The 10,319-nt window shown below is 48.1% G+C and overlaps 2 protein-coding genes across 2 annotated transcripts; one reads left to right on the top strand and one right to left on the bottom strand.

The window, feature by feature from the left end:
- Window positions 1-1,409: 1,409 nt before the first annotated feature.
- Window positions 1,410-5,603, bottom strand: LOC119134216 (solute carrier family 13 member 5-like). Its single transcript, XM_037270750.1, is given in 12 exon segments — window positions 1,410-1,885; window positions 2,018-2,155; window positions 2,295-2,456; window positions 2,543-2,664; window positions 2,747-2,853; window positions 3,850-4,062; window positions 4,374-4,496; window positions 4,560-4,848; window positions 4,925-5,148; window positions 5,272-5,408; window positions 5,478-5,549; window positions 5,551-5,603. Coding segments are annotated over 12 exon segments (1,743 nt in total). The 5' UTR covers window positions 5,578-5,603; the 3' UTR covers window positions 1,410-1,756.
- Window positions 5,604-7,445: 1,842 nt separating this feature from the next.
- Window positions 7,446-10,319, top strand: serpinf1 (serpin peptidase inhibitor, clade F (alpha-2 antiplasmin, pigment epithelium derived factor), member 1; the record flags this gene model as incomplete). The annotated part of the gene is given in 9 exon segments (XM_037270080.1): window positions 7,446-7,616; window positions 8,400-8,455; window positions 8,617-8,816; window positions 8,873-9,028; window positions 9,101-9,304; window positions 9,373-9,509; window positions 9,585-9,713; window positions 9,715-9,797; window positions 9,916-10,319. Coding segments are annotated over 9 exon segments (1,158 nt in total), but the record flags the coding sequence as incomplete, so codon positions are not given.

Below are 10,319 nucleotides of genomic sequence, written 5' to 3'. Positions count from 1 at the left end.
ACGCCGCCATTTTCAAGTGTACCTAATAACAGGCCACTACATTAGGGAAAAATCGTGGTCAAAGCTTAACTGAAAGTGAAAAGTGCCACACCCGCCCTCACCCCCACTTTCTGATTGGCTGTTTGATCTGTGACGTCACTCGTACACTCCATTAGGTACACCGCCATTTTCAAGTGTACCTAATAACAGGCCAGTTCATTAGGGAAAAATCATGGCCAAAGCTTAACTGAAAGTGAAAAGTGCCACACCCGCCCTCACCCCCACTTTCTGATTGGCTGTTTGATCTGTGACGTCACACAGACACTCCTTTAGGTACGCCGCCATTTTCAGGTGTACCTAATAACAGGCCACTTCATTAGGGAAAAATCAGGGCTAAAGCTGAACTGAAAGTGAAAAGTGCCACAATCGCCCTCACCCCCACCTCCTGATTGGCTGGTTGATCTGTGACGTCACACGGACATTACATTAGGTACATCACCATTTTCAGGTGTACCTAATAACTTTATGCATTTTTTGTACGTGTCAAGAATGTGTATTTGACTACTTGCTCTTTATTTTGGGGGACACCAACACATATTACACAACGTAAAACACATATTGTCATATAAAGCAGTGAACCATATGTCAGATTTTATTTTCATGCCCAAAAAATAAAAACAAGGAATAAAAGACCAGACAAGTTACAACAGGCTTTAATGTTTATTAAAATAATAATAAAAGTACATTTCAAACCAGCAATCTAATATGAAATTGCAGTAGATATATTGGATAACAATATTTAGGCGTATATATGCATACACGTTATTTAAAAACTACTATAAATCTTATAAAATCAAGATTACCCAAAGAGAAGCATAATCTCCCCGTTGTTGCATACGGCGCATCCCTTCATGCAATAAGATAGCCGTTAGCTTGGAGAAAACGTGCATAAAAGAAGTGGTGTTGCAGTGATGGTTCTTCTTTCCATCGTAAATCTACATTCTGGCTTACATAGTTCACGCCAGGGAGACGCAACACGTTCACGATCAGTATCCGTTGATGCACGGGAAGGAAGACAGTTGACCATTGACTCGTTCGCGAACGGGAAAGTCAGGATTCGTCCCTCACTGATCCGTTCCTCGCGATGAACTGTAAAACTGTAAATGAGAATCACTCACTCATTGATACGTTCACTTACAGATTCGTTCGTTGTTGAACAGGAAATGCAATTCACCACTCGTTCGTGAACAGGAAGTTACGTCATTTTCTTCTTCGTTTTGTTTTACGGCGGGTGGCTCCAGTTTTTAGGTGCATTACCGCCACCTACTGTGTTGGAGTGTAAACATCATTTACGGTGTAAATACATTTTATTCGATCTTTTTGATGGATTTTTCTTTCATTTACGGATGATTGATCGAAAGCGTCCATGGTTTGTGTGAATGTTTATTTAAAGGGCATAAAAGTGTTAGAACGTTACATATGTACAATAATCTACACCAGTAACAAAGTCACATACTGTGCTTTAAACAGTAAAACAATATTAACAAAATCGTAACCTCAAAGTTGAGGCTAAAGGAAAATAATATTAACATGAATGTGTTAAATATAAAGTTTATAATATGACAAATGTTCTTCTCCAAATAAACAAAAAGGATAGATTCTTCGCAATTGTTTGTATCAAAACGTACATTTCCAACATATTGTCTGCTAAAGAAAATAATATTTTGCTGACATATTCAGCAGTACACGACAAATGTAAGCAGCTTAAGGGGTGGAGCTAAATGGGCGTGGTGGCGTTGGCCCACTCGGGGAAGGAGTCCAGAGAGAACAAGACGCGACCCCAGGTGTTGATGGCCACGCTGATGCACACAATGCCGATGATGTTCATCACCACGCCAGTTTTTGCCTGCAGGGAGCGCATAGTAGCAGGTTGCGAATTATGTGGCTAACAATTCTCATGTGGCTAATCTGATATCTTTTCTGGCATTTTTATCCAACTGATGTGTCGCATGTGTCTGGCCTACATGTTTAGACTTACCATGTCGGTTACTTTGAGGTACCCCGAAGAGAAGACGATGGCGTTGGGAGGCGTGGCCACGGGCAGCATGAAGGCGAACGACGCGCTCAAGGTGCACGGGATCATCACGTACAAAGGATTCACGCTGATGGACTGAGACTGCCGCAAGCACGTTACACAACAACAACAAAAGAAGAAGAAGAAAATACGTTGAGTGGTTTCCAAACATGTCTGGTACATAAAATTATCTTTGGAAAATTGACAACACATGTCACTTTTCATGATGATCATAAATTACCATGGAAGCCAGGATTGGCAGGAGGAGCGTTGCCGTGGCCACGTTGCTGGCGCACTCTGTGAAGGTGGCAGTGAGGAGGCATAGGACTACGGTGATGGCCCACGGCGGGATGGAGTGAAGTGGCGTCATCTGGGAGCCCAACCAGCGCGATAAACCGGACTCCTGAACGACACACCCAAATCCAATCATTACCGATTTGCATTCACTCTTTGTCAATTGGCTACCCAGCGCCACCACTTGTAGCTCACCTCGCTGCCTTTGGCCAGCGCAAAGCCTCCGCCCAGCAGCAGCACGATGTTCCACGGAATCTTGGCCTGCGCCACCTTCCACGTCAACAGCGGGGGGGCGGGGCCTCGGGACACCTGCACGTCTGATGGGACAGACCAGAACAAAAGCTTTCACCTCGGAGAATCAACTTGAATAATGAGGCCACACGTGTGCGTGTCACTGACCCGGGTCTGAGTTTTGCCTCCAGTAGCAGAGATATTTGGGCGGCTGGGACGGCAGGATGAACAGTAAGAGCGCCACCATGAGGGAGACAGTGGCGTCCGTGACAAACCTGCGGAGATGTCACGAGTTTCAAAATGTGTTTTTTTAAACAATAAATTGGTCCTTTTGGTGTGTACCTCTTGCCCACCAGGGAGCAGTATAATACAGACATATCCTAAGCCACAGCAATAACAGTTGTTCTTCACAGAGGATAAAGAATACATACACGTTAGTAGTGTCTGTCTACATGTATTATCACGCGGAGAAAAAAGTACAGGTCATACAAACAGTTAGCAGTTAGTGATAAGAAAAGGTGGTACGGGAGATTATTCTGGTCCACGGTGTTCTTGAGATCGGGTGTTGTTTTTGGCCTTGCGACACAGAGGTCAAGTTCACTTCCTGTCGCAGCACAGCGCAAATATTGAAATTACACGCATGCATGCCTTGTGGCCGCTCTTTGGTGTTTATGCAGAGTGCAAGTGAAAGGTCATTAGTCGACGTGATTATGTAACCTGGCAGCGACTTCATGAATGAACATGAATGGCGTCCACGTTCGTCCCCTTTAAAGGGGCAAAGATTTTGATTGACACATAGCACTGCCCCCACATGAGGCTTGATGGATGGATATATAACAAACCCTTGCGATACGTGTGACCTGACCTCTCTTGAGTTTGATACGCAATCAAAAATTTAAGCTAGAATTTATGAACAAATAATAAAAAACAAAGCATATTGTGGACTTGAGACAATCACATCGCTTTGCCTTCCAAAAGATGATTTAGCTTGATGCTAAGAAACAATTCAAAAGGCATCAGCAGGCTAACAAATAGCATCAACTTGGCAGTTACAACACTTTAAGCAACGATTATTTGAACTCGAACTTTGGAGCAACACATAGACAGACGCGATAACAATAGTTGTGAAAGTCTTTGTTTGTCTTCCCAATTGATCAATACTGCCCCTGGTGGCCAAGTTAAATCTCACACTCACCAGAAAGAGCTGCAATATAATTATGTTATTGCCATAAGTTTGTGTAAAAAAAACACTGAAAAATTGGCTGACTTACTCTGCATCGGCGTTGAACACCCGCGAGGCCCAGCCGTCCACGAAGCGCGGCTCCCGCGTGAACCACAGCACCACCATGAGGAGGAAGAGCGCCATCACGCTGGCCTCGCCGTAGGTCATGGGACCTAGGCGCTGGTGCTCTTCTCCGATGGCGTCGCGCGCCGCTTGCTCCTTCGCCTTCTGCCCTGCCCCGCACGACCACGCCCCCCACAGGCTGACCATCAAACGATAGAGAAGGTAGAAAGCAAAGTGTACACATTGTGAACATGGAGAGGAGTTTGCAGAACATATTGTAGATAAGATGAGAAGAACAGGTGTGGTACGCATGGAAACAGATGAAAAGATATGTAGGAGGACGATATTGTGCACGTAGTTAAGAGGTAGTATAATTGACCCGCCGCTAGCATGCTAGCTGCCAGATAGATAGATGGAGTAGTAAACATCGATGGCGCAATAGATGACATCAACATAGATAGGAGATCAGGTCATGAAGATGTAGTAGGAAGTGGTGGATTCAGGACTGACCTGCGTCCTATGAAGACTTGCTGCAGGAGAATCCAGGCCATCGTGAGCATCATCATCATGGTAGGGAAGGCGAAGACGAACCAGGACGCCGAGTTGATGACACCGCCGCTCTGTGGGAACAGCCTTACGCCGGACGTGACAATAAGAGCGTCGCCTGAGCACGCTAGCGCGTTAGCCGGCACTCACTGGCTCATCTGACCCAGCAGAACCAGGTTGGGTCCAGTTCCGGTGAGCGTGGCGATGCCGCCGATGCTGGCCGCGTAGCACACGCTCAGCAGCAGACCTTTGCTCAAACGTTTGCGTTCCTCGTCCACCTCGTCCACCTCTTCCAACTCCGACGTGCTCAACGGGGTGGAAAGTGCACCCTGACCTTTCGGCGCAGATGGAGGTTTGTCCTGCGGTGGCACTTTGAGCGATGACATCGTCACGTCCTCATGGGATGCAGTCTCAACTGCGGCTTCTCCCGTACCTTCGCCTGCAGGAAAGAAATTCCATCAAACTTCCAATCACACCTACTGTGAACCTCCACTAAAAGACAGAAGGTTACTCACCCGTTCTTTCGGAAGCGTCCGCTTCAGGCATCTGGATGACAAAGGCGCTCTGCTTTCTAGAGGCGGCGCCTTCGCTCGTCTTCGCCCGTCCTTCCTCAACGTCGTCGTGGCCATGCAGTTGGTCCAGCACGGCGTGCACAATGGGGACCATCATGGCGGCCGTGGCTGTGTTGCTGATCCACATGGACAGGAAGGCTGTCACGCTCATGAAGCCCAGCATCAGCCTGTCATGGCACAAGTCCATTCATTTAGATCTCCACTTGAAGTAACTTGTGTTTGTACCTAAATGTGTAGCGACATGCTAACACACACCGTACAAATAGCATCCATTGAAGCACACAACTCACAGTGCGGGCCTGATTCCCACCAGGAGTAGAACTTTGAGTGCGATGCGTTTGTGGAGGTTCCAGTGCTCCACGGCCACCGCCACCATCAGCCCGCCCACGAATAACATGTTGCTGTCTCGCAGGTACTGCATGCACACCTGCAGGGGGAGACACCTCAGAATTTGTTCCCACTTATTGTCCTCTTTTGTGTGTGCAAGCGCGCTTACGTCTTTGGACTGCATGATTCCGAGCAGGGGAAACAAGATGGTCGGCAGCAGCGCGGTGACGGCCAGGGGCAAAAACTTCGGTGCACCAGAACAGCGCCATCAGCAGGATGACGTACGCGCACGCCGCCTCCTGTGCGCGCGCACACAGATCAGAATACACGTCAATGCAGTTGAACAGCGCATGCATAGACGGGTGCCTATCGGATGTGTCAACATGAAGATGAAAAGTGTTTGGATGGAGAATGTGAGACTTGTTGCCTCAACGTATGACGTTTCAAAAGATTGCATCGGGAAGGCCAACTGCCAGCCGTGACATGTGATGAAGATGAGGAGAAGCGTGAGAAAGCAGCAAAGGCTGCCGGGAGGCCGCGGCAGGACCCGCTGAGCGCAAACACACCACTTTGGTTTCATTTACCGCGCCGTGCACACATGCACATGCACGTGCTCTCACACACGTGCATGCGGGAAGGAGGGGGGGGGGGGACAATATAGTGATGAAGAATGAGAAGGTCGCTGAACTTGGAGCCGTCAATGTACTGGTCAATCAATGACAGCCACGACGGGGCCTGAAAGGTTCACGAATGAAAAATGTCACAAAACGTGTTCCTAAACAGAAAGACTTGAGGATAAACGCATTTAGAAAGTGACAATGTTTGGAAAGTGCCACTTAAATGACAAAAAATAAACTCAATAAAGCGCTTGGAATGCCATGGCGAGTTGTCATACAATGCAAGACGAATTATTCGAATCGAACGATTGTAACACGGTTTAGAAATGAAAATGTTACATTAAAAATAGTTTTGAAGAAGTAAATCGATATTGAATCTTACGTTGAAAATGAATATTTTGAATGAACGGAACACCGTTTACCGGAATTACCGTGTACAACAATTATAACTACTGTAAATGAAATATTTAAATGAATAAATATGGTAGTGGAAAATGAAATAACTATAAATGTCAAGTCAATAAAACGGGTTTTAGAATAAAACCATTAAATGTATACAAACGTTAAAAGAATAAAAAATAAAACCATATAATGTTAGAAATGGACATAAAATGTTTAAAAATGGTTTTGAATTGATGAAAAAATGAAAATGAATAAAATACGTTAACAAATAAAACAAAAATTGAATGACACTCATGCATAAACACAAAATCAAATTCAATAAAGCATTTTTGTGCGTGACCGTGTCTCACCTTGGTGCTGAGGGCGAGCGCAGCAGGAGCAGCGGACCAAAGGCCACGATCAAGACGCTCTTGAGGACGCCACACAACGCGGAACATCCGCACCCCGCAGGGGAAGGACCGCCATCGAGCAGGAGGACGACAATGACGATGACGAGCGACAATCTACGGCTTCCGACTTCTCTCTGCCTTCAACGCGCTCGCCATTCAAGCTAAATAGTAACCTGTCGCGTGCACGCGCACGAGCATGCGCACGCACAAAGCAAAGAGAAAGCGGGAAAGTTGAGCTGGTGGCCTTCAACGCTGCATGATGAAGACTGGGAAGTGATTAAGCTGCTCAAAGACAAGCAATGAATGAATGGATGAATCGTGAGCGGACGAATAGTCGAAGGAATGAATGATTGGCAAATAAACGAGCTTAAATGAATACATGAATGATCAATAAATGAAAGAAAATGATTAAACGACTGATAAAGACAATGAATAAGAAATTAAAGAATCCTGAAGGATCTACTTTGGAAACTGAGTATCGGAAAGTGAAGTTGTGTTGCGAGTTTGCTGCCACCTGGCGGCCACCTTTGGTAGTCCCAGTCGGGGTCGGACAGTGCAATCCCGCCGGTGCCTTGAGATTCGAATCCGTTCCGTGGACAAACATTTATGTGAACGCACATACAATGGTGACATGTCGCGTGAACGCACATCCATGTCCGTGACGAATGGACAACCGTGTTTTCGTGACGTGTCCAATGTGAGGGGACAGCCAAACCTTTCAATGTTTGAACAAACAAGCCCGAGCAGAAGCAGAGAGGAAAGAGTTTGCGGTCACCATCCCGTCATGAGGATTGCGCGTCCGTCTCGGCCGCGCGTCCCCGCTCGGATCGAGCTGGCGACGTGCGCGGCGCCCCGCTGTCACGCGCGCGACGTGGAGCGAGAGAGCAAGGCTGCTGCGAGGTGAGTGCGCGTCATCAATTCTTCCGTGCCTTTCTTTCCATTTCTTTTTTTTTTTTTACTTGCCACCTGGGCGCGCCGCATAACCCAAAGTGCCAAACACTCGAACCAAGTCCAATTGCGTACCTATTTTGATCTTTTTTCGCGTTGACATACTCGGGAGGCTCAATTTTGGGGGGTGGTAACATGACATCACCAGTAGATGGACCACGTGACCGTCGCGCAAAAGTACTCACACTGTACCTGGGCAAAGAAAAAAAAAAAAAAGATTGGTTAAAGTATCGACAGAACTACCAATACATGATTAATACAAAAGCTAGTTTAGTTGTTGCAACTTCCATCAGTGGTTGTGCTGGCGACGAAAAGAATGCGCGCTCTTCTGCACAAGGCAGCAACATGTTTCGGAAATTGACTTAATTACCAATTTCAATTTCAATAAGAGTAAGAAAGTACGGAGTATTTGTACTCGGTTACTTCTCTTCCTTGCGTGTTCGTGTCGAGCACTTTGACCCTCTTGGCAGCGTTCAGGGGATCAAGTCACGTGACCGAGGGGCATGCAAACATGTTTTTCCTTGTTTTACTTCGAAATCTCTTATTTTTGTCTCTCTGCCGCGCCAGCACATGCGTCAAGGTTCTCACCCATAACAATAACAGAACTGAAAAATTATTTTTGTCAAGTGGAATAAATCAGTTGTGAAAACTAATGTAAAAAAAAACAACAACAATAAACAAATCACAAACTAGCGGGACTAAAAATGAACTAAACGTAATCTCGGTGTGTTTCAGGATGAAGCGCAACCCCCCTCCTGCTTTTGGGCCTGCTGGTCTTTGTTTTGGTTCAGGTATCGTCTACATGGTGAATTGATGTGATGATGAAACCATTCCACAATCTAAAAACAAGCTCGAGCTACGTGTGTGTGTGTGTGTGTGTGGTGTGTGTGTGTGTGTGTGTGTGTGTGTGCGTGTGCACGCATTGACATGGGCACTTGCCTTTCTGATCCAGGCACAGACGGAGGAGAACGAACCAGCAGGGTGGCGAGGAAGAACACGTGGAGCTCTTCACCACACCCGCCACCAAGATGGCTGCCGCCACCTCCGACTTTGGCTACAACCTTTTCCGTGCGCTGGCAGCCCAGCAGGACAACGCCAATGTGGTTCTCGCGCCCATCAGCGTCTCTGCGGTCCTCACCCAACTGGCCATGGGTGAGCACATATCACTGGAAATATCAAGCTCGGACCTAATGCGGTCGGTTCCACAGGAGCTTCTGAGCGTGGCGAGAGGCAGCTGTTCCGGGCCTTGAGGTACCACACCCTGCAGGACCCTCAGCTCCACAACACCCTGAGGGACCTCCTGACCTCTGTCAAGACGGGCAACAAAGGACTGAGCGCGGCAGCCCGCCTCTACCTGGCCAGACGTCAGTCCTCGCGACCCGAACGTGCTCGTCTTGACGCTGCGTATTCCGTGACGCATGTGATGTTTTCTTCAGGTCTGCGCCTCAAACAGGAGTTCTTCACCGCTGTGGAGCAGCAATACGGCATTCGACCCAAAGCCCTGCAGGGAGGGAGTCAAGACACCAAGGAGATCAACAACTGGGTCGCCACGGAGACCGGCAACAAGGTGCCGCGCCTCCTGGCCAAGCCCCTGCCTAGGAACCCTGGAGTCAACGCTGTGGCTGGGGCCTACTTTAAAGGTAAGGAGAACCATCACAACATTGTGAAGAGCAATAGTGAGAACAACCAAAATGTGCTCACCAAACAGGGAAGTGGATGACGGCGTTCCAGCCTCAATCCTTGCAGAACTTCCAGCAGGAGGGCAAAGCGCCCGTCCGGGTTCCCATGATGCAGCAGGAGCACTACCCCATCAAGATGGGCGTGGATTCTGACCTGAGCTGCACAGTAAGCGGGGAAGCAGCTGCCCCGCCCCCTTTTGGCCACACCCACCAACCTCCACCTGTTATCTTCTTGCTCTAGATTGCACAGATCCTCCTGCAGAACCAGGTGAGCATGTTTGTGTTCCTGCCTCATGAAGTGACGTCCAACCTGACCGCCATGGAGGAGACGCTGACAGCCGAGTTTGTGCAAGACCTGGGCAACACGCTGCCACGCCACGCACGTCACCCTCACCATGCCCGTCTTCAAGTTCGGGTACGCCACGGAACCTCATGACGCTGCTCCCTGCCTTGGGTGAGTCCTTGGTGGATTGAACCTGGGATGGTTCCGAAGATGTCTCCAGGGGAGCGAGTGTTCTCCTCAACCCAAAGTCGCCTACTCACACTTAGCTCCGGCCCCGTCCTACATACAGGGCTCACGGATTGGCTAGCTGACCAGGACTTGGGGAAGATTTCAGCACAGCCGCCAAGCTGGTCACCATTTATCATAAGGTCGTCATGGAGACGGCACCCGATGGCGAAGCAGTCGGCGCCCGCCACCCTCCACCACCAGTCACCTGACCCTACCGCGTCGACCGTCCCTTCCTCTTCCTCCTTCGCGACGAGGCCTCGGGAGCCTTGCTCGTCGTCGGCAGAGTCATTAATCCCAAGGACCTGACCATCTAACACACATACACATCAACACACACATACGCACACACACACACTCTTAGCAGGTCCTAGGAGGGCAATGAGGATGAAACGTGATTTATCGTTAACGTTGTCACTTGTGGTACATTTGTGTGATGTTACAAAATAAACCTAACAATGGAAAAAA

Source organism: Syngnathus acus, chromosome 14, assembly GCF_901709675.1.
Source record: "Syngnathus acus chromosome 14, fSynAcu1.2, whole genome shotgun sequence".
NCBI classification, from domain to species: Eukaryota; Metazoa; Chordata; class Actinopteri; order Syngnathiformes; family Syngnathidae; genus Syngnathus; species Syngnathus acus.
The sequence above is the reverse complement of the archived record's forward strand: the minus strand, read 5'-3'. Positions and strand labels throughout refer to the sequence as shown.